Source organism: Bufo gargarizans, chromosome 3, assembly GCF_014858855.1.
Source record: "Bufo gargarizans isolate SCDJY-AF-19 chromosome 3, ASM1485885v1, whole genome shotgun sequence".
NCBI classification, from domain to species: domain Eukaryota; kingdom Metazoa; phylum Chordata; class Amphibia; order Anura; family Bufonidae; genus Bufo; species Bufo gargarizans.
The window spans coordinates 564,700,054-564,723,994 of NC_058082.1; the positions used below are offsets into that span (position 1 = coordinate 564,700,054).

General features: G+C 48.3%; 1 protein-coding gene across 1 annotated transcript in view; it reads right to left on the minus strand.

Annotated features, from left to right (window-relative positions):
• Positions 1–23,941, minus strand: part of LOC122932841 (Down syndrome cell adhesion molecule homolog) — a 406,234-nt gene that overhangs the window by 203,265 nt on the left and 179,028 nt on the right. The window contains 3 exon segments of the mRNA XM_044287480.1: positions 7,551–7,826; positions 9,972–10,212; positions 10,214–10,269. Of these exon segments, the coding sequence (XP_044143415.1) occupies positions 7,551–7,826; positions 9,972–10,212; positions 10,214–10,269 (573 nt within the window).

Here is a 23,941-nt window from a genome sequence, read left to right on the forward strand (position 1 = left end):
GCCCTGGCTGTCCGCGTCCGTTTTCATTCTGTTTATTTCCCGTCTGAATCTCATAACATCAACGTGTTCCTTTTCACAAAAAGAAAAAAAAAAAGGGGAAAAGAATATTCTGGCTCCGAACGCAGTGTCAAGGACGTATAAAAAAAGCCTCACTGGTGGGTTCTGTACATAGAGGGTAGATGTCAGATACAAAACACAGATTCCAAGAATTATGATAGGGGGCGCTGTGCTGATTGCTCACGGGCCCTCAATGGAAACTATTAATCGGGGCCCTCCAACTACCATGTCCATTTATAATACTGGTGTCTTCATACAGGGCCACCTTGCTGCTACTATTCCCTCTATAGTCCGTACTGTTAAAGCGACAGCATCACCTGCCAGATCTGTGCCTGTTAAAATGAGTCCGTTGCAGACATTTGGTTTCAAACTCGAAAGATAAACTCCCCATTGGTTACACTTTTCCTGTTTTTTTCCCCATGATTCCAAAAATCATCTCCTACATTTTTCCTGGTTCCTTGGAAGCTTCGATTGGGTTTGTTTTAGGTTCTGTGTTGAAACACTCAATGTGGAAACTGTCAGCAAGCAGCTTCTTATTATGTCTCTGTTTAGTAATCATGGTACATAATGGCATTCTTTTGTGTATATTCTAGATCCCTTACAACCCTTTTGGGGTTTAACTTCAGTGGATTAATTTTACATTCTGTGCTACAAGAATCTGTTTCCACTTGGAAACTGTCATCGAGCTGCTGCTGCTGGATCAGTTATTCTGATTGTGCCTCTATTCATTACTCGGGTATCCTTTTGTGTAGATCACATCATTTACAACAATGCTGGGTTCCGTGGTATCTTACACTAAGTTTGTTTTACATTATGTGTCAAAAGCCTCTCTTGTCGCAACTTGGAAACCATCAACAAATTGCTGTTGATGGTGAAGTTATTCTTATTGTGTCTCTATTCAGTAGTCAGGGTGTATGATTGTATCCTCCTGTGTCGAACATAACCTTTACAACCCTTTTAGGCTCCCTGTATATCTTCCATTGGGTTTCTTTTACATTCTGTGCTGAAAGATATGGTTGCTACTATAGATGTGCGAATCAGACAAAGTGGAATTCAATCCGACTTTGAGTAAAAATTTGATTCGCAACGAAGTGCGAATTTCCTCACGTTTCGTGGTAACGAATCACAATTTTTCCTAAAATGGAAGGCGGGATGACCCATAATGCCATGCATGCAGCCAATCAGCAGCCAGCCAGCCCTGTGATGTCACAGCCCTATAAATACAGCGGCTATCTTATAGTCAGACAGACATTTTCCAGCACTCTGAGTGCAAGGACAGGCATGAGAAGGCGCTAGGGACAGCAATAGGAAAAACCTCATTGTGAAAAAAAAAGCGATTTACAAGTGCAGGGGAAACATTATTTGGGGATCATCCAAATAGCCATTATACAGCTCTGGCATTCCAGCAATTTGTTCTTGTTATTGGGGAGCAAGTGCTATGTTGAAAAGCCTTTAGTGGTTTATACCTGTGGAAATAGAAAAATATTTACACATTTCACTTCTGCAGTGATTTGTGTAGAAAGAGTTTAGTGGCCTATTTCACTACAAAAAGGAAAACTATATACGCACTTCACTGGAGCAGTTATTTCTGCTAAAAGCGTTTAAAGACCTTGTACAAAAAGGAAAAGAAATTCTCAGTTTACTTCGGCAGTTATGTGTGTTGAAATTGTACAGAAAGAAAAATATATACGCACTTCACTGGTGCATTTATTTTAGCTAAAAGCGTTTAGTGGCCTATTTCAGTACAAAAAGAAAAATATATTCTCTGTTCACTTCTGCAGTTATATGTGTTGAAATTGTACAGAAAAAATATACCCACTTCACTGGTGCACTTATTTGTGGCCTATTTCTGTACAAAAAGAAAAATATTTTGGTAGTTTTAGGGGTGTTTTAATTTATTTAGTTCAGCTAAGAGTATGTCAGACAGAGAAGTGCCAGGCCATGCACAGAGTAGTGGCAAAGACATGTTTCTGGTGCAGGCACAGTTTGCAGCAGAGTAAGGGGGCGTAGCAGCAGGAGTCGCAGCGAGAGGCCTGAGCTCCCGGTGTCATTTAGCGGTCAGGTCTTGACCAGCAACCCAGCGGTTCCTGATTGGATAACTCGGTCATCCACATAATCCCAAGTGACCTCAGACACCCCCAGCCAACAGTCAGTGGGTTCGTCAGACACAACCCTTAGTTGGCATGGCTCGGGAGCAGGCCCTGTGCCCTCACCTGTCCTCAACCTGCCTCTGTCCTTTTTTGTTCCCTCACGAGAGAAGTATTATATGCTGTGGGCTCAGTTCCACTTTTCAGCGAGGACGAGCTACTAGAGGACAGTCAGCAGCTATTGCCCAGCCAAGATCTAGAGGAGACATCCGCCGCTTCCTCCACTAGGCGGGCAAGTAGTGATGAGGAGAGTGGCGTGGGAGTTGGTGTTGCAAGCAGTCAGGCTCCTGACCCAGAGATCGTTGAGGACATCAGTGACGTGCAGACACTACTCGATGATGATGAAGCCAATTGCACTTGGGAGTCGGGTGCAGAAGGGGCTTAATCATCATCAGGAGAAGAGGGTGGCAGCTTGCCTGTGAGGCAGCGGCTGAGCCAGCAAGGTGGTAGTATGGAAGTCAGCAGGGTGGCAGCAGTTGCAGGTCGGGAGCCAAACGTGCCCGGGGTAGACCACCTGCTTCGCAGCAGCCTACCAGCACGGGAAGTAGTGGTGCGGGGGTTTACGGAGGCAGCAGGGTTGCAGTCAGTCAGTGCAGACTGTTGGGGGGGGGGGGGGGGAAATAAAAAATCACCTACTAAACGGTGTGGTAGTTTTTTGTTAAGCCGCTGGAGGAGGTTAACATGGCCATATGTAGAATATGTGGGCAGAAGGTGAAGCGTGGACAGGGTGCCAATGTTGGCACCACAGCCCTGCGTCAACATTTGCAGCATCACCATAAAGTGGCCTGGGAGAACAGTGGCTCTGATGTAATGGTCCAGCCTGCCTCAGCAACCGCTGCATCACCCAGTGGCACGCACCCGGTTCCAAGCAGTCAAGGCTCCACCAACTGAGCCAAAGGGAGCTGTCTGTCCCATCATCTGCTGGTCCTGATGCTCCTGCTCATCCCCCTACTCCTCATCAGTCATTCCGTCAGCAATCGATCACCGAAGTGATTGCCATGAGACAGCAGTATGCGTGCATGCATCCAACGTCGCAGAAGCTGAACGTGCTCCTGTCCAAATTGCTGGTGCTGCAGTCCCTCCCTTTCCAAGTGGTTGACTCTGCACCTTTCAGAGAACTGATGGCTTGTGCCGAGCCGAGGTGGAGAGTCCCAAGACGTCATTTCTTAGCGAAAAAGGCAGTACCAGCCCTGCAGACACATGTAGAACAGAAGGTGGGCCAGTCCTTGAGCCTGTCGGTGTCTGCCAAAGTGCACGGCAGCGCCGACGTGTGGAGCTGTAACTATGGTCAGGGACAGTACTTGTTCTTTACCGCCCACTGGGTGAATGTGGTTCCTGCACAGCCACACAAGCAACCTGGCCAGGTCACGCCGCTTCCGCCTCCACGTTCTCACGCCGCTGGTCCTGCGACAATGTCCGCCTCTGCCTCCTCATCCTCCACCGTGTCCCCAGCCACCACTGCAGGGACAATTCACAGTGCCCCTCCAGTATACCACATGTGCAGGGTACGGCGGTATCACGCTGTTCTGCACCTCGTTTCCCTGGGCGAACGGAGTTACACAGGGGAGGAACTGCTCCGTGTCCTTTGTCAAGAAATCGAATCCTGGCTTTCTCCCCGACAACTCAAAATCGGAACCATGTGTCAGCGCTGCGTCAAGGAAGGCTGAGCCATGCGCCCTGCATGGCACACGTGTTCAATTTGGTTGTCAAGCGGTTCCTGAAGTCTTCCACCCTTCTGCAAGACATCCTGAAAATAGGCAGGAAACTTTGCATGCACTTCAGCCACTCGAACACCGCAAAGCACACCCTCTTTGAGCTGCAGAACAGCATCACCCAACATAGGCTGATCTGCGACGTTTCCACCCATTGGAATTCCATCCTCCATATGTTGGACCGACTATACGAACAGAGAAAGGCCTTCAACGATTTCTTGATGATGCAAGCGGACAGGAGTACTCCCCTGTGTAACTTTGATGTAAGCCAGTGGCCGCTCATGAGTGACACCTGCCATTTGCTCATGCCTTTTGAGGAGGCCACGTTATTAGTCAGTCGGCAGGACTACGGGATGAACTACGTCATTCCACTGCTTCATGTCCTGGAACAGATGGTGGTAACAATGGCTGGTCAGGGGACTGGAGATGTGGTGCCTAGATCTCACGACCACATGAGCCCTGTGTTGGCTGAACTGGAAGAGGAGGAGGACATTGGAGTACAGGCAATGTGTAAACGAAATGGGTGGTTTTTATACTCAGGTGACAGGAGAGGAGGAGCAGGAGCTACAGGGCGATGAGGAAGATGAGGCCGAGGACCCAGACACACAGAGTCACTTGCTTGCGTAGTGACAGCCGAATTGTCACCATTTAGCAGAGGGATGACTTCTGGCTCTCCACCTTGTTGGACCCTCACTACCTTTTTTACACCCATTGAGAGGGAGGACAAACTGAACTACTACAGAGACATCCTATGTAGTCAGTTGGCTGCTGCCTATCTGCGCCATCGTCCATCCTCTCAGCAGGTCTGACCGGGGGGCCCTCTGCGCTCAGGTTCCTCTGCCATGGCTGCTGGGGAGGGGTGGGGTGGAGGAGCAGTACTAGCTCCATCAGCAGCAACCTGAGTCTACAGTCGCTGATGAGTAGCTTTCTTCACCCACATAGTCAAGAAACTACTCACCAGCAGCAGCAGCTAAACCTGGAGCAGCACCTGAACCAGCAGGTGGTGGCATACTTGGACAGCACTCTGCCACCCCACATTGAAGATCCGCTGGACTACTGGGCAGCCAAACTGGATTTGTGGCCGCAACTAGCAGAGTTTGCCCTGGAAAAGCTGTCCTGCCCGGCCAGTAGTGTGGCATCAGAGCGGGTGTTTAGTGCGGCGTGGCCTATAGTTACCCCAAGGAGAACTCGCCTGTCCACCCAAAATGTGGAGAGACTGACCTTTGTCAAGATAAATCAGGCGAGGATCAGCCAGGATTTCCAACAACCAATTCCTGATGCATCTGATTAGATCATCCATGGTGCCACACCAACACTTTGATAAAAGAGACCGGTTTCTTCTGACTACCTGCCTCAGCTACTACTCTGATGCTGCCGCCCGCCTGATGCCACATATCTGATGTCAAGTGCTCCTTCTTTCACCCACCTTCATCAGCGGGTACTGGTATTGCCACCCACCGCTCCACTTTGTCACCGGGTCACTTTGTGGTCTCCTGATGCTGCTGCCATCTCCACACTATGTCACCTTGCCACTATCTGGTATCCTGCTGCTGCCATCTCCACACTATGTCACCTTGCCACTCTGTGGCCTCCTCCTGATGCTGCTGCTCCTGCCGCCACCACCAGACTGTCATTGGGCCACTCTGTGGTCTCCTCATGCTGCTTCCACCTCACTACTATGTCATAGGGCCACTCTGTGGACTTCTCATGCTGTTCTCACCCTCCCCACTTCATGACTGGGACACTATTTTGCCTTTCGGCCTGGCTGACATCATAATTTATTTGACCTTTCTTCTGATCTGTGAGAAGGAAGGAAAAATAAGATGCACAACTGATCTTGTCTGTGTAGCAGCTATAAGGCCTGTATGGTCCCATCAGAATTGGCTTATGATTTAGTATCCAAAAGCAGGAGTGGGTACAAAACACAGAAGACATGCAAATATTCCATTCAGGTGTCATCTCTGTTTTAGATCCGCTCCTGTTTTTTTTGGGGGCATTAGCAATACTGATGGATTACTGACCAAATGCTGACCGAGTGATGGCGCATGCTCCACAGACAGGATCCGTTTTTTGTGGGTTATTGTTCTGACGGATCAGAGGAAGGGCAAAATAATCAGTGACGTCAACACAAACTCACTGCTGACACCCTCTCCACTCTGTCGGGGGCTCTACTACTGTATAAGCGTTTAATAGAACAGGTTCTGTAGACATCTATGTGGAATCAGCTGCCGACGGTGTAAAAGGAGTGTGCTTCCTCTTGACGCTAACATCGACCTGTAAGGCTGAGTTCATACATGAGTTATTTGGTTAGTTTTGGCCCTGTGACTGCCCTAAAAAGTGAAGTGTGCAGTGATTCTAAGAGCGACGCCTGTCATCTGCATGTCATACGGACTCACAGTATTATTTCACTACCACAGCAGACTCCCCATGCGTGTTACTGCCGGCACAGTGTTCTACACCACTATAAAGGCTCTCAGCAGCCAGGAAAGAGACTTTTTATAATGTAATTTGCCGCAAATATATTCGGATCGAACCGAATTTTTCCCCAAAAATTTGGCGAACCGAATTTTTCCCAAAAAATTTGGCGAACCGAATTTTTCCCCAAAAATTCTGGCGAACCGAATTTTTCCCCAAAAATTTGGCGAACCGAATTTTAAAAAAAAATTTGCTTATCTCTAGTTGCTACAACATGGAACTGTCAATAAGCTCCTGTTGATGGACTGGTTGTTCTTATTGAGCTTCTATTCAGTAGGCAAAGTACACAATGGTATCCATTTGTGTAGACCACATCATTTACATCCCTTTAAGCTCCTTGGTAGCTTCCACTGGGTTTGCTTTACATTCAGTGTTGAAAAGCTCTCATGTTGCAGCTTGGAAACTGTTAACAAGCTGCTGTTGATGGATCAGTGATTCTCATTGTTCCTCTGTTTAGTAGTCGGAATACAGAATTATGTCCTTCACATCCCTTACACCTATCTGGTCAAAGGGAGGGGGAAGGATTGGTAGGTTATCTGTCCCTCTCCACAGCATATTTGTAAAAAAAATAAAAAAAAAAAAAGAATTAAAACTTCATTGACCCTGATCACCTGATCCCTTTGAATAATAAGCCAATGGAGATGCGCATATTACCTTACAACCTGCGTTTCAGGATGGCCCAACAAAAATGGCAACAGCACCTGATGTACTGAGTATACATATATTGTAAGCCAAAAAGGAGACATCAAGCGTATGTGTAAAAAGAGTCCGTCAACAGCAGTTAGATGACACTGTGCAATATCAGACTTTTCCCTGCAGTGCACAGAGTAAAAATGAAGTGAACAACATTGAAGTAATGAAGAAACAGTACCCTGATGCTAGACTGTAGATACGCTGATGATATTGCTAATACTTCTGTAGATAAAGGTCCAGGGTTCGGATACAGAAACCCAAATTCCTTGCATACCCATTGAGTTAAACTAAATCATTCTGGCAGCCTGCAGTCACCACCAGGGGGAGCCTAATGTATACATATTCATACAGCTCCCATTGAACTCTATAATAAATTGATATGCTGTAGGCTCCTCAGCTCCCCCTAGTGGTGCCAGAATTATACATTTCTGATCCCATAGAAAGAAGAAAATGGACATTCTATTACCTTTCACAGTGACATGGACACTCTGGCTCGTGGAGAGCTGCGGCTGGACGAGAACATTACACGTGTACTCCCCTTCATCCACGTCCTTCTGCACGTCCGAGAGCTTTAAAGTCCCGTTGTTCTCAAAAGCCACCTGACGATGGTTGAATGGGAGGAGGTTGGAGTTCTTGTACCACTTTATGGAGTAGTAGGGATACCCAATCACACGGCAGTGAATGTACGTGTCTCTCCCGGCTATTGCTGTGATATTTTTCATTGGTCGAATGCTGGCCGGCCCTAAAAAAAACCGTAGGGGAGCACTATATGATTCTAGAATACAGGAGCACAAACGTAACGCTGAGGCCTATTGCAACTGACATGTTTACCTTGTATTACCGCTCTAATGCATCTAAACTATAAATAAAAAAGTTCTGTAAAATAACATCTACAGTTTTGTGCATACAGAGCCCATGCCGATCTATGTGCCCCATAGTAACAGACTACAAACAAACCCTGTGTAGTCAGATCCTGAAAACTCTCTCAACGTGTGCCCTACTTCTCACTCTGCTGTTCAATTGGAAGGAAGAACGACTGCAGGATATGACTACGCAGGGTCTGAATGTAGTCTGTTACCATGGAGACTCGCGGTCTTCATAGGACCTGCTGATACAAACCATAATCCTGCATGACGCTTAAAGGGAACCTGTCAGAGGGATTTTGTGTATAGAGCTGAGGACATGGGTTGTTAGATCGCCACTAGCACATCCGCAATACCCAGTCCCCATAGCTCTGTGTGCTTTTATTGTGTAAAAAAAAACGATTTGATACATATGCAAACTATAAATCACAGAAGAAATGCACCAAACGGATATGCCACTGACTATACTGGCTAGTCATAAATGCAGATATTAAAAGCTGAGACTTTCGCCAATATATTCCTGTCAGGAAGATATCGGAGCCCACATGCACATATGCAAACTAACCTAAGATGAGTCCTGTCTCTGACTCATCTCACATACAGGACTCATCTCAGGTTAATTTGCATATGTATCAAATCGTTTTTTGTTACACAATAAAAGCACACAGAGCTATGGGGACTGGATATTGCGGGTGTGCTAGCGCCCATCTAGCAGCCCATGTCCTCAGCTCTATACACAAAATCCCTGTGACAGGTTCCCTTTAATGATTAAGGAAGGTTGCTGCCTGCAATTAAAGGTTTTCCTACCCACTGTAAGGCCTATCAGAAAGATGTCAGGCAAACTATTCCAAAAGTTATTCCTTCCCCCAAACCCACATACACATGCCCTCTCGGCCAAGCATGCATGTGTTCTGAATGGCAACAGGGAGAAAGCAACTGTCAGAAGCTTATCTCCCCTGAGAACAAAAGGATTGGTCCTGTTGAAATCCAGCAGCCCAATCTTTCCCTTCCCCGACATCGGCAGTGGACGGCAAGGTCAGACACTCCCATACATATCAGAAGGTTTGCCGATCCTGCCGAAATTGGAGAGGACGATATAAATTAATGAAATGTATGGCCTGATTACTGGGCATCTGTCAGCAGTTTTGTATGTATGACACTGGCTGACCTGTTCTATCTGCACTTGGCAGCTGGAGCTATCTGTATTGGTCCCATATTCATATGTGTCCGCACTGCTGAGAAAAATAAAGTTTTAATATATGCAAATGAGCCTCTAAGAGCAACGGGGGCGTTGCCATTACACCCAGAGACTCTGATCTCTCTGGAACTGCCACGCCCTCTGCACTTTGATTAACAGGGTCAGGCAGTGAGAACATCATCACACCTGGCGCAGCAGTTGCCGAGAGAGCAGAGCCTCTAGGTGTAACGGCAACGCCCCTGTTGCTCCTAGAGTCTAATTTGCATATATTAAAACACCATTTTTCTCAGCAATGCGGGAACATGTGAACATGGGACCAACACAGGTGCCTTCAGCTGCCAAGCGCACATGTAACAGGTCAGCCAGTGTCATAGGTACAAAACTGCTGACAGATGCCCTTTAAGTATGACATCACGGCCCCGCACTGCTACATCCAGCTAATCCAAAAAGACAGGAGACAAGGTAATTTTGCCATGCTCTAATATCCCTGAGACACCTGAGCATTGGACACTGACAGTCATACCTATACACTGACTTGTTTTTACATAAAAACAAATTGAAAATAATAAAAAACAAAAATATTTTCTACAGTTTTCTACAAACGTGAGGTTTTCTTCTCTAGTCGTATCTAAAGCTACATTCAGAATAGTCTTCAGGCGTCAGGTCACATGTCTGACAAGGGGGGAGCAGACAAACTGCTGACTGTTTCCAAGGGCAACCAGCAAAATTGTGAAATCAGGTCAAAGCAAGCACATATTGCATAATGTTTTCATTTATTATACAATTATAATTTTTTTTTTTTTTGAGGAGCTGATTTGACAAGCACCTCTTACGTTTATTCGAGCCTGGTACAGGACGACTCCCGCAGAGTTATTGGCAGTGCAGCGGTAGACGCCCCCATCCCGCACCCCTGTGTTGGTGATGTTGAGATAGCTGACCACGTTGCCGTCGGAGGTGATGATCTGGCTGATTCGGTGGTTGCCGTTCTTGATAATGGGCTCGTCGTCCAGGGTCCAGGTGATAGTGGGTAGAGGGGTGCCTTTTACGTTACACATCAGGGACACAGGGTTCTCCGCCGCTCACCACTTTTTCGCTGAACGCCGAATTGATTTTGGGGGTTCCATCTAAACAAAAAAGCCAGAGAAAAACATTCTTTATTTTAGCAGAGTTGATTTTTTTATTTAATCCTTTAGGGCAAATTGCTATGATAATTCTTACTCACGTCTCTACATAAAACTGTACCTATCACTCTGATATTCCAATGAGCTTCTCTACAGACAAACTCTGCTCTGCTAAATCTGAAAGATACAGCACTGCTATAACTGTGTCGTCGTAGGTAAGTGCTGCATTTTCCATTATTCCACTACATACTGTGGATACAAGGGACAGCGCACATTAATCAGGGTCACTGACCAGTCAGTCAAGGAGACATTTCTGTGATAGAAAAGATATCATTTTTGAACAAGATCAGATATATAGGAGAAAGAAAGAAATTGAAGGAAGGAAAGGGAAGGAAAAGAAAGAAAGAAAAAGAAAGAAAGAAAATAATTGAAGGAAGGAAAAGAAAGAAAGAAAGTAATTGAAGGAAATAAATTGAAAGAAGGAAGGAAAAGAAAAAAAGTAATTGAAGGAAAGATGGAAAAGAAAGAAGGAAAGAAATTAAAGGAAAAAAAAAAAGAAAAAGAAAGAAAGAAATTGAAGGAAAGAAAGAAAGAAAGAAAGAAATTGAAGGAAAGAAGCAAAAGAAAAAAAAGAAGGAAAGAAATTGAAAGGAAGAAAGAAAGAAAGAAAGAAAGAAATTGAAGGAAAAGAAAGAAAGAAGGAGGAAAGAAATTGAAGAAGAAGAACGAAAGAAGAAAGAAAGAAGACACTCCGAAGAAAGAGGAAAAGAAGAAAGAAAGAAAGAACGAAAGAAAGAAGAAGAAGAACGAAGAAGCAAAAGAAAAGACGGAGAAAAAGAAGAAAGAAAGTACTTGACGGAAAGCGCCAGAGACCGAAAGTAATTGAAGGAAAGACTCTCCCGAGAAAGTAATTGAAGAAACGAAAAGCCCCTCATTCCCTGAAAGAGACGAAAGCCGAAAGAGGCCGAAATTGCCCGAAGAAGGACTGAAGAACAAGAAAAGTATTGAGGAAAGAAGAAAAGAATGAAGAAATTGAAAGAAGGACCGCAGAAAGAAAGAAATTGAAGGAAGGAAAAGAAGAAAAGATGAGATAGATAGATAGATAGATACAGGGGCAGTCTGACCAACTGACCACCACCAATTACATGGGGGCCCCCTGTCAGAGAGCGCCACATCTTGGCTCAGGCTGTAGGGCATACAGGCTGCCGTCCCTGCTGTTCACTCTAATAGTCCTGATGCAGTACAATGGCACTGGCAGTCACCATAAACGTGACCTCATGCCACTGGTCTTTAGGCGGCACAATGACGTTGTCACATCCACCTGCGTTCAGGGGGAGGTGTCATTGTGCCGCTTGCGCAGAGACACAGGTAAAGCATCGCCTGGCGACGGGAGTGCGGTAAGCAGTACTTTTTTCCCCCTGAAGTACAGAGGTGGAGGACATAAAGGAGGCACTGCTGGAAAGGGGTCGTCTCACTTAAGTAAGTAGCATTTATTATGTAGAGAAAGTTAATACAAGGCACTTAATAATATATTCTGATTGTCCATATTGCTTCCTTTGCTGGCTGGATTCATTTTTCCATTACATTATACACTTCTCGTTTCCATGGTTACGACCACCCTGCAATCCAGCAGCGGTGGTCGCGATTGCACACTATCGGAAAAAGTGTCAGCCTCTAAGGTGGCCGAGACTGTGGGGGCGCACATAGGCTAGTGCTTTTTCCTACAGTGTGCGAGCATGGCCACCGCTGCTGGATTGCAGGGTGGTCATAACCATGGAAACAGGCAGTGTATAATGTGATGGGAAAAATGAATCCAGCCAGCAAAGGAGGTAAAAATATAGGGGGCACTGCGGAGGGGCATAATAAAAATACAGGCTACTGGGGAGCATTATAAAAATACAAGGGGTACTAATGGGGGTCATTATAAATAAAGGAGCACTGTTCGGGGGCATTATAATAATATTGGGGGCACTGTGGAGGGGTATTATAAATATACTGGGGTCGCTGCGGAGGGGCATTATAACAAAGCAGGGGGCACTAATGGGGGTCATTATGAATAAAGGAGCACTGCTGGGGGGGCATTATAATAATACACGACTGGGAAAAAAACATACTGGGGCAATTATAAATACTGGGGGGCATTAAACATGCAAGGGCCAATACTGGGAGCACAACAAAACTGCAATATTACTACTGGGGTACTGAGGGGCATTATTATTGGGCACAGTATGGAGGGCATTGCTATATAATTAAGTGGGCACTCTTTAACAGCATTATCAGTAATGGGGGCACTCTATGGGGTAGTACTACTAATGAGGGCACTCTGGGATAGAATTATTACTATTGTTGGGACTTTTAGTTCTATCTGTAGGACACTGTATAATATTTGGGGGCATTGGGGAGCCCAGCGGGCGCAGAAATGGGGGTAACAGCAGTATAACACTGTTGGGGCACCAGGAGGGGGAGGATGATGGAAAAGTGAGGAATCTACGATGTCTGAGCGCCAAACTCTGCAGGGACGAGTAGCTACTGAAATAATTTGTCATGGCGGTCTGGTGTGAATGGAGAAGATGAGGAAAGAGAACGTCTACATCAAAGGAGACGTCACTGGATGTAAGAGGTATGTGGTGCCATATGTAATGTCCAATTCAAATATGGCTTTAGAAGTGGAGCTGGGTGGGGGGATGGATTAAGAATTTGGCACAACGGTGGGCTTTTTACCTCAGGCAGCAGAAGATGTAGAATCGTTGCTGACCACAACTTTCAATTTTACCTGCGTCCTAAAGACTCTCATACGGTTGTGGTCGTGGACAGAGAGGACCTCTGCCAGGATTCCTGGCTAGTTGTCCTGATTAGGGCCCCCAGATATAACTTTGCTTGGGGCCCCATAAATGCCAATCCCACCAATAGATAGATATAAATTGATGTAAGGGGCAGCGGGGGCTGTCTGTGCACTATGTGGCCCCCGCTGTGTATTCTTCATTTATTTTACACAGTTTGGGACATATACTGTATGTCTTCTGCGCGGGCCCCTGATTCCTGTGATCACCCCTCCCTCCTCTCCCACTACATCATTATGGATGATCAATACACTCTTCAGGATTTCCAGGCCCCCTAGAGATGGTTGCCGCGGTAACCGGGCCTAGGCTGGTAATCGCTCCTCTCCACACACAGGATAAATATAGCCTCCATATTGTCCCCGGCCATAACCCTCGTTAGCCCGAGCCCGCTCCTATTAATCCTTTCCCCTTCCATCAATGTGACTTCCATTAATTAATCCGCAAGAACAAAAACACAAAGAAAACGAGGGAATGTAAGATTTCTGCAAGAAAAACACTCTACATTACCAGCGATTACCAGCCTAGGCCCGGTTATTAAAGTGACAGCCCCAGTACCCCCTATTACAGTGACAGCCCCAGTACCCCCTATTACAGTGACAGCCCTAGTACCCCCTATTACAGTGACAGCCCCAGTACCCCCTATTACAGTGACAGCCCCAGTGCCTCCTATAACAGTGACAGCCCCAGTGCCCCCTATAACGGTGACAGCCCCAGTACCCCCTATTACAGTGACAGCCCCAGTACCCCCTATTACAGTGACAGCCCCAGTACCCCCTATTACAGTGACAGCCCCAGTACCCCCTATTACAGTGACAGCCCCAGTACCCCCTATTACAGTGACAGCCCCAGTACCCCCTATTACAGTGATAGCCCCAGTACCCCCTATAACAGTGACAGCCCCAGTACCCCCTATAACAGTGACAGCCCCAGTACCCCCTATAACAGTGACAGCCCCAGTAACCCCTATTACAGTGACAGCCCCAGTACCCCCTATTACAGTGACAGCCCCAGTACCCCCTATTACAATGATAGCCCCAGTACCCCCTATTACAGTGACAGCCCCAGTGCCCCCTATAACAGTGACAGCCCCAGTAACTCCTAAACAGTGACAGCCTCAGTAACCCCTATAACTGTCACGGACGGTGTACAGGAAACAAGGCAAAGCAACATGTATAAATGACTCGCTGGATCCAAAAGCTAAGGAACCAAGGGAGACCCCTGCAGAAGACCTGGCACTTTCCCTGGCTGCTCAGCCTATGCAAAGATCCTAATGGTGGAGGTTTGCATATCCACGAACCTTGACTATAAAGCCCTGAGCACCCTACAATAGTGAGGGGACACGACCACCGGCTCCCTACACAAGATACGGAGGGAGTCAGGGTCACCTGGGATCCAGCAAACAGAAAATAACAGATAAAGGTACAACACTTAGCTTTGAAGCAAACAGGAGAACAGAGTCAGCATGCACACACACTCCAGGAAGTAGTATAAGCCGCCCAGAAAAGCCTTCTGGGGAGGAATTTAAAGGGAAGCAATTAGTCCAACACATGACAGCTGAGAGAGGTTAACGAGAGGAGGAGCTGAATACCACAACACAGAAACTCAAGGAGGAGGTTCTGAAAGGCCTCTGTCAGAGCTTCTCAGCTGTCTGGTTGTGACAATAACAGTGACAGCCTCAGTAACCCCTATAACAGTGACAGCCCCAGTACCCCCCTATAACAGTGACAGCCCCAGTACCCCCTATTACAGTGACAGCCCCAGTACCCCCTATTACAGTGACAGCCCCAGTACCCCCTATTACAGTGACAGCCCCAGTACCCCCTATTACAGTGATAGCCCCAGTACCCCCTATAACAGTGACAGCCCCAGTACCCCCTATAACAGTGACAGCCCCAGTACCCCCTATAACAGTGACAGCCCCAGTACCCCTATAACAGTGACAGCCCCAGTATCCCTATAACAGTGACAGCCTCAGTAACCCCTATAACAGCCTCAGTAACCCCTATAACAGCCTCAGTAACTCCTATAACAGCCCCAGTACCCCCTATAACAGTGACAGCCCCAGGACCCCCGATAACAGTGACAGCCCCAGTACCCCCTATAACAGTGACAGCCCCAGTACCCCCTATAACAGTGACAGCCCCAGTAACCCCCTATAACAGTGACAGCTCCAGGGTCCACTATAACAGTGACAGCCCCAGTAACCCCCTATAATAGTGACAGCTCCAGGGCCCACTATAACAGTGACAGCGGCCCGGCCCCCCTATAAGATACCCCACCATTCCCCACTGTGTGAACAGGGGTTTTCTATAAATTGTATGGAGCTCTCTGAAAGAATTCATTTCCAGCTAATGACTCCGGCAGCCATGTTATTCCTAGACGGAGCGCTGTCCCTTGCAAATGAGAGAAGGACGTGCGGCTGATCCGTAATTACAGAGACAATAACAGCCTCAGCTGGCGCCTCTTCTGTGGTTATTATCTTTAATTGTCATGGGCCCTGCAATGGGGAATTCCAGAAAAAAACACAGCAGCAGCGCCGGGGGGGGGGGGGGGGGGGGGGGTGCCCCACAGATAGCGGCCACGAACAAACACAACCAGGAAAAGTGCAGAACATTGATTTTCTTTTTCACACATAAATGCTGTTAGCTGCAGCCTGTGGCCCCTGGGAGCACAGACACACTAGAGCAGGGCCACAGGTGTCACTGAACAAGGAGCCCATTAAAAATATAAAATCACCAGTAAATATATGTCCTTGAGGCGTCCACTTCTGTCAAAAAGTACTATTTAACATGTATGTCTCTATCCATCATATATCTCATATCTCTCTCTTATATCTAATATCTATCTATCAACAGGGACACTATAAGGATTAAAATAAATCATAAATCTATAAAAAAAAAATCATATAGATACTATAGTAGACAAACTGGTAATAAAATGTACATTTCTAAATAATTTTTATTGCCTATGGAGAGCTAGAGTTAGGCTCCATTCACACATCCGCAATTCCGTTCCGCATTTTGCGGAACGGAATTGCGGACCCATTCATTTCTATAGGGCTGCACGATGTGCGGCCTGGATCCGGAATTGCGGACCTGCACTTCCGGGTCCGCAATTCCGATCCCGAAAAAAATAGAACATGTCCTATTCTTGTCCGCAATAGCAGACAAGAATAGGCATATTCTATTAGTGCCGGCGATGTTCGGTCCACAAAATGCGAAAACGCACATTGCCGGTCTCCGTGTTTTGCAGATACTCAAAACACACACGTATGTGTGAATGGACCCTTAGGCCGAATGCACACGGCAGTGGAACATGGACGTGAGCGGTCGGTGGTATCCCGGCCTGGCATCCTGCTGACAGCAGGAGCGCACAGCGTCATTGGTTGCTATGACGCCGTGCGCTTCATGCCACCGCTGCACTACAGTAATACACTTGTATGATCTATACGAGTGTATTACTGTAGTGCAGCGGCGGCATGAAGCACACGGCGTCATAGTAACCAATCAGCAGGATGCCAGGCCGGGATATCACGGACCGCTCACGTCCATGTTCCACGGCCGTGTGCATTCGGCCTTATACAGTTGTATTTTTGTTCCTGAGTTACATCCTGTATTATACTCCAGAGCTGCACTCAATATTCTATCTGGTGGAATCACTGTGTACATACATTACATTACTTATCCTGTACTGATCCTGAGTTACATCCTGTATTATACTCCAGAGCTGCACTCACTATTCTGCTGGTGCAGTCACTGTGTACATACATTACTTATACTGTACTGATCCTGAGTTACACCCTGTATTATACTCCAGAGCTGCACTCACTATTCTGCTGGTGCAGTCACTGTGTACATACATTACATTACTTATCCTGTACTGATCCCGAGTTACATCCTGTATTATACTCCAGAGCTGCACTCACAATTCTGCTGGTGCAGTCACTGTGTACTTACATTACATTACTTATCCTGTACTGATCCTGAGTTACATCCTGTATTATACTCCAGAGCTGCACTCGCTATTCTGCTGGTGCAGTCACTGTGTACATACATTACTTATACTGTACTGATCCTGAGTTACACCCTGTATTATACTCCAGAGCTGCACTCACTATTCTGCTGGTGGAATCACTGTGTACATACATTACATTACTTATCCTGTACTGATCCTGAGTTACATCCTGTATTATACTCCAGAGCTGCACTCACTATTCTGCTGGTGCAGTCACTGTGTACATACATTACTTATACTGTACTGATCCTGAGTTACACCCTGTATTATACTCCAGAGCTGCACTCACTATTCTGCTGGTGCAGTCACTGTGTACATACATTACATTACTTATCCTGTACTGATCCTGAGTTACATCCTGTATTATACTCCAGAGCTGCACTCACAATTCCAGAGCTGTATATGGCACGTGTGTGTTTCTGCTCCCTATAGTACCCGTGACTCTGGATTGTATATAGTATTGGGTGGACCTTGTGGGGCCCCTGTATGTAGGTCACTCGTGATGAGAGTCCTTTTACCAAGTCCTTCTGGGACTTTCTGTAAATTGCTTGTATGGGGCAGTAATACTGATGTGGACCCGGTGCCTCCGGCAATGATGGCAGCCACAACCTACAAGTGCTCGGTGTCCTCGGATGTGCTGCCGGGTGTAATGGACGTCTTCCATCTTTCTTTGACCTTGGTGTCCACTATCTGAAGGTGATTCTCCTATAGCACAACCTATAGACTGCTGACACGAGCCACCTACCACCACCTTCCTTTCGTTCGCGTGATTTTCTGGTGCCCTTCATCGGAGTCCTTGTCACAAGATATTGAATCAAGCATAGGACGCATTCCCCATGGATGCCTCCTCCGGGCTATAGTCACGGCACGTATATGTGAAATGCATTTCCATAGATGCTAAAAGCCGTGTTCACTGAGAGGTCGTCACCTGGTCCCACCCATTAGTAGAATCCCAGGTTCACTCTCGGTACACGACTCGCGCAGCAAGATCATGTTAAGTGAGATTTCAAGATTTTTGCAGCGTGACCCCGACTTCACGTATGTTCGGGGGCGTTGGGCGGTCTTTGTGTATTTATAGTGCCATCCACTGCTTATGGTGAGAACCTGTTAAGGGCGCCTCACTAATTTCCATTATCACCAGGCCGTATGCACACGAATGTATTTACTGTGCACGTTTCACCAATGTTCCTTGCTTCCTCAGACGTAATCTGCAGCGCTGTACACAGGGTCCCCAATGGGCGCACATCTCGGATATGGACACTCATTTCTCCATTCACCTCTATGGCGCTTACTCGCCTATTTTCGGAACAAAGTGAATAGAGCTGCGCAAAAGTAATGTAATGTATGTACACAGTGACTCCACCAGCAGAATAGTGAGTGCAGCTCTGTAGTGTAATACAGGAAGTAATCAGGATCAGTACAGGATAAGTTATGTAATGTATGTACACAGTGACTGCACCAGCAGAATAGTGAGTGCAGCTCTGGGGTATAATACAGGATGTAACTCAGGATCAGTACAGGATAAGTAATGTAATGTATGTACACAGTGACTGCACCAGCAGAATAGTGAGTGCAGCTCTGGAGTATCAGACAGGATGTAACTCAGGATCAGTACAGGATAAGTAATGTAATGTATGTACACAGTGACTCCACCAGCAGAATAGTGAGTGCAGCTCTGGAGTATCAGACAGGATGTAACTCAGGATCAGTACAGGATAAGTAATGTAATGTATGTACACAGTGACTGCACCAGCAGAATAGTGAGTGCAGCTCTGGAGTATAATACAGGATGTAATTCAGGATTAGTACAGGATAAGTAATGTAATGTATGTACACAGTGACTGCACCAGCAGAATAGTGAGTGCAGCTCTGGAGTATAATACAGGATGTAACTCAGGATCAGTACAGGATAAGTAATGTAATGTATGTACACAGTGACTGCACCAGCAGAATAGTGAGTGCAGCTCTGGAGTATAATACAGGATGTAACTCAGGATCAGTACAGGATAAGTAATGTAATGTATGTACACAGTGACTCCACCAGCAGAATAGTGAGTGCAGCTCTGGAGTATCAGACAGGATGTAACTCAGGATCAGTACAGGATAAGTAATGTAATGTATGTACACAGTGACTCCACCAGCAGAATAACGAGTGCAGCTCTGGACCAGCTGTTCCTGAGCTGCGATTACCTGTGGGTGTGGTCGCCTGTGGCTGTGTGTAGCTGCTGCTGCTGCTGCTGCTCCTGAGCGTTTGGAGGAAAATCTATCCACCTGAGGCCGGCTCTCTCCTCCCCAGGGGGAGAGTGGGTTCTCAGGCATGAGCGAGGGAAGCAAGCCCCAGGCTCCTGTTCCCAGCGGCAGGCCTTCAGGGGACAGGAGAAGCCAGCGTTTGGCCTGCATGGAGGACTCAGGGGTAAGAAGATCTGGCAGGAGTCGCAGTAATGTGGCTTCTGTCTCCCCTGAGTCTGAGGGTAGTAGGAAGAGCCGCAAGGCTGGATCCGCTAAGGAGGACCCGAATGCCAGCATGGGTGAGAGTGGCCCTTCCGGGGCCCAGCAAAAGCCGAGTGTTCACGGAGGTGAAGCAGATCTTGAGGAGGAAGGCTGGGGCGTACTGAGGGCCCGGGAGTCCATTTCCACCTACGGATCCCGGGTCATGAGCCACCTCCGTGAGTACGAAGACGCGACTAAGACCCTGAGGAGGCTCCGGGAGGAGCTGCGCGGCTTGAGGTCTTGTGTTGGAGTGGCCCCAAAGAGGAAGAAGCAGGGGCTGGAGAGCCAAATAAAGCAGCTACAAGCTGACATTGGCGAGATTGAGCAAAGGCGGACTGTACTCCGAGATAAAAGCGGCCCGTTTAAGGAAAAACTCCTAAACGAGGAACGTTTTCGGAAGATGGCGGAGGAGAAGGGGCAGATGGGGCAGCAGCCTGACAGCCAGGTGGAGAAGGAACCAGTCGTGCAGGAGGAGGATGATGATGATGACCAGCAAGATCCACCTGGCAGCCTGCAGGAGCAGATTCCGTACAGTGGGCCCCCTGCACGCCAAATAGCAAGGTCACCCAGCTGCGGCTCGGGGGATGAGTATGAGACCTGCGGCCCGGGAGGGGCCCTAGTGGAGGAGATCCAGCTCCTGGAGTCCCCAGTGCGTTTCCAGGACTTATGCTTTGGTGATGAGTTGCCACCGGAGACGCCTGGGGAAGGAAAGAAAAAGGCTAAGAAGACCAAGCTCCAGGAGCAGGTAAGATATGTATACACCCCCCTCCCTGGGACCCCCGGGTCGACCGCAGGGCCGGCTCACTGTATTAGCCCCTCTTCTCAGCCCAGCCCGTGTCCTGCAGTGGACTCGGTGCAGGAGAGAGGGGAGAGCGAGGTATCCGATATGGTGGTGAGCTCCGTCTCTGTTTGCAGTAACGGGGATGGAGCTGGTGCGACACCGGCTGAAAAGCCGGACAGGAAGGTTACTGCGGAGGATGAGAGAAAAATCTCTGGCGCTGGAGTTTGCTCCCTGATGGGAGGAGGGGGTGGCTCCACGCCACAGATGGCTGCAGGAGCTCCGATGGCTCCAACCGCTGATGACGCTGTTCCCTCGGGCCAGCAGAGGCATGAAGGAGCTGTCGGAGCTATGACGGTTACGCCTCCCAATGAAGGTCAAGAACTGAGGCCAAAGCCTTTGTTTTGTATTGGCGCTGCTGGTCCAGATGAGCGGCGCCATGAAAGAACAGATCAGCAGCGTTTGGATCAGCGGCGCCCGGTAATGGATCAGCGGCGCCCAAAAGTTGTAAATGGTAGTACTGAGGAAGCGGAGGGCAATGATAAAAGTGGGGTTGGGGCTGTGGTCTGTCTTTTGGGGGCAGCTCCGACCCCAGGGCCCAGTGATGCTGAGGTACCAATAATTACACCAAAACACACCGGTTCAGCCAGTATGAGTGTGGGAGCAGGTGGGGGGCAGAAAATTATTTTTAATAAAAATATGTCTGGGGGTTTGGATGGTGGAGTGAATGGTGTTAGGAGGGAAGGAAGGGAGGTCGCAGAATCTGTTGTAAGTAAGGCTGGTTTGGGGATGGAAGATATGGAAGTGGGTGGTGGAGGGTCTTTGGTAAGCGGGGAGGGTGTGGAACCTGGTCCGGTTGCCCCCCCCGGCTGTGGCAGCCCCTGTGCGCAGTTTTGCTACTGTCACGGCCGGGGTGAGTAGGGGACCCTCCTTGTCCTCTGGCTCTGGGGACGGCGTTTTGCAGCGGCGTCTTCTGGAGGCTCTAAAGAGAGGGGAGAGCACAATCAATGTAGAGGGGAGGGAGGTTGATCTATCCTTTTGGATAGATAGGCATGGCCTCTCAGCCTTCCGAGAGCAAAGGAGCGGGGAGACCACGTGGTCCCTCCCGACAGCTGGGCAGGGTGCTCTCCGTAGGAATGTGGTCCGTCTGAGGTGGAGGGGCAGTGATACATGTCCTTCAAGATCAGAAGTTGTTGAGCTCCTTCTAAAGATGGGCTTCAAGGCGACAGACATCTACGCCTTGATACATCCCTATGGGACCCCTGAGTTCGATGTCAGCTTTGTTCGGCCGGAGGGACTTGAGCTCTTCTGGTCGAACTATGAGATGGCAAAGGACGAGCCCAGCTGGCGAGATTTTGCCGTCCAGGCAGTGTCTCGTCAGAACAATGTGAAGAGGGTGACCGTTCTAACCCGTAACGAGTCACTCTCGTGTATTGACATCATGACGTGGCTCGGCCGATATGGGGAGGTGGTGGAGGTTCCCAAGAAGAACAGGGATGAACATGGCATCTGGTCTGGGGCCTGGACGTTCATGGTAAAACTTAGGCTTTTAGGAAACACAGTTACTCACATACCATCTGCCACCTTCCTTGGAAGGGATCGCATCCAGATTTTCTACCAGGGTCAGCCGAAGCTCTGTCACAGATGCGGCAGCCCCACACACTTCAGTGCTAACTGCACTGTACAGAAGTGCGCGCTGTGTGGGGAGATTGGCCACCTCGCTGCATCATGTGCAGAGATTAGGTGTCACCTGTGTGGTGACTTAGGTCACCCATTCAGTCGCTGCCCTCATTCCTTTGCCAATGCGGTCAATGCCCCGGCGGGAGGAAGCCGTGAGGCCAATTCTACTGGGGCAGGGGCTGGCAGAAGTGAAGGAACAGAGGGGCCAGGGAAGAAAAGTAAGCAAAAGACGCCTGCCCAACTGAGGCGTCAGGAAAATCGCCGAAGGGAGAGGGAGATGGGTGAATCCCGGGAACCTCAGGCAACTGGGGAAGCTGGGATGAACCCTGATCTCACCCCTGAGACTGCTGCTACTGCTGAGGCCCAAAGGGACAGTGAGCTGGATGAGGAAATTAGGAGGATCCAGGAAGAGGAAGGTGCCATCTCCTCATTATCCCCCCATGACGGGGGAAGTGGGGGATGGCAAAAGCAGGGTAATAAACGTACAGGGAAAAAGGGAGATTTAAGATCTTCTCCCACCCGCCAGATGCCAAAGGAAGGTACAACCAACCCCCCTCTGATTAGTCTCTCAAACCGGTTCCAAGCCATTGGTGACACCTCCCCCTCCTCAGGGGAGGGAGCCGGTGGGGAGGTTTCGGGAGTCGCGGTGACACCTGGGCCTGCGGGGGACGCCGAGCCTCCTTCTACTGGGGAAAACATGTCCTCAGGGGTGGGGGCTGGCTTGGAGTCAGAGCACAAGGGCAGAGGTGAAATGGACACATCTGTTTGTTTGAAGAGGGGTAAGCCATCATCTGATGAAAAAGTTGGTGGGGGCAGTGGGAAAAGAAAGCCATCTAATTCAATCACCCATGATGGCGGCACTCACTCCGTTGACGCTGGCGTCCATTAATGTCGCCAGCATTAAGTCAGATACGGCTAGATTTGCGGCCTTTGATTTTTTCAGCCGGGTTGAAGCTGACATTTTGTTTTTGCAGGAGACCAGGCTGCCAGATTTGGCATCTGTATTTAAAGCTAAAAGGGAGTGGCGACGCGGATCCTCCTACTGGTCTCTTGCGGCCGAGCCGTATAGCGGGGTGGCAGTCCTTTTTACTGCACCGGTAGAATGCCGACGGGTTATTGAATTAGAAATGGGGAGGTGCCTGATCCTGGATGTCCTCATGAGGGGACAAGAACTTCGTCTAATTAACATCTATGGTCCCCAGTCCAAGTGGGACCGTAAGTGTCTCTTCATGAGGATCAAGCCCTATCTTTTTACAAGTCGGCAGGTGGTCTTTGGAGGGGACTTCAATACTGTCACGAGGCCCCAGGATAGGGGAGGTTCCAGGGACAAGCTGACTTACGACAGCATTGCGCTTAATAAAATAGCTAGTGAGGCTCGTCTGGTGGATGTCCACATCCGGCACACCCCAGGCCACCCGGGGTTCACCTATCATAGGGCTAGTTGTAGGTCTAGAATAGACAGGTTTTATTTAAAGGAGGAAGCCGTCTCTTCAGCCGTGTCCGCTGTGGAGGTGGAGTTCTCCGACCACTGTATGATTTTGTTTTCTCTGAATGTTGCAGAGACCCCCCGAATGGGAAGGGGCTACTGGAGGCTCAATTCGTCTCTCTTGGAAGAAGCGGAGATAAGACAGTCCTTTGAGGATTTCGTTCAGAGCCAGGTACCATTGCTGGATCTCTGCGGCAGTAAGTCTGAGTGGTGGGAGATCTTCAAGGAAAGGGTGGGGAGATTCTTCCGCCAGCTCTCGAGCCTCAGGAGTCTGAGTAAGTATCGCCTGTATCAGGGCCTGAGGAGGAAACTCGAACGTCTTGTCTCGACTGGGGGTAGCCGTGAGGAGATCTCCAGAGTGAAGTCTTTGCTTATGAGGTGTCAGTA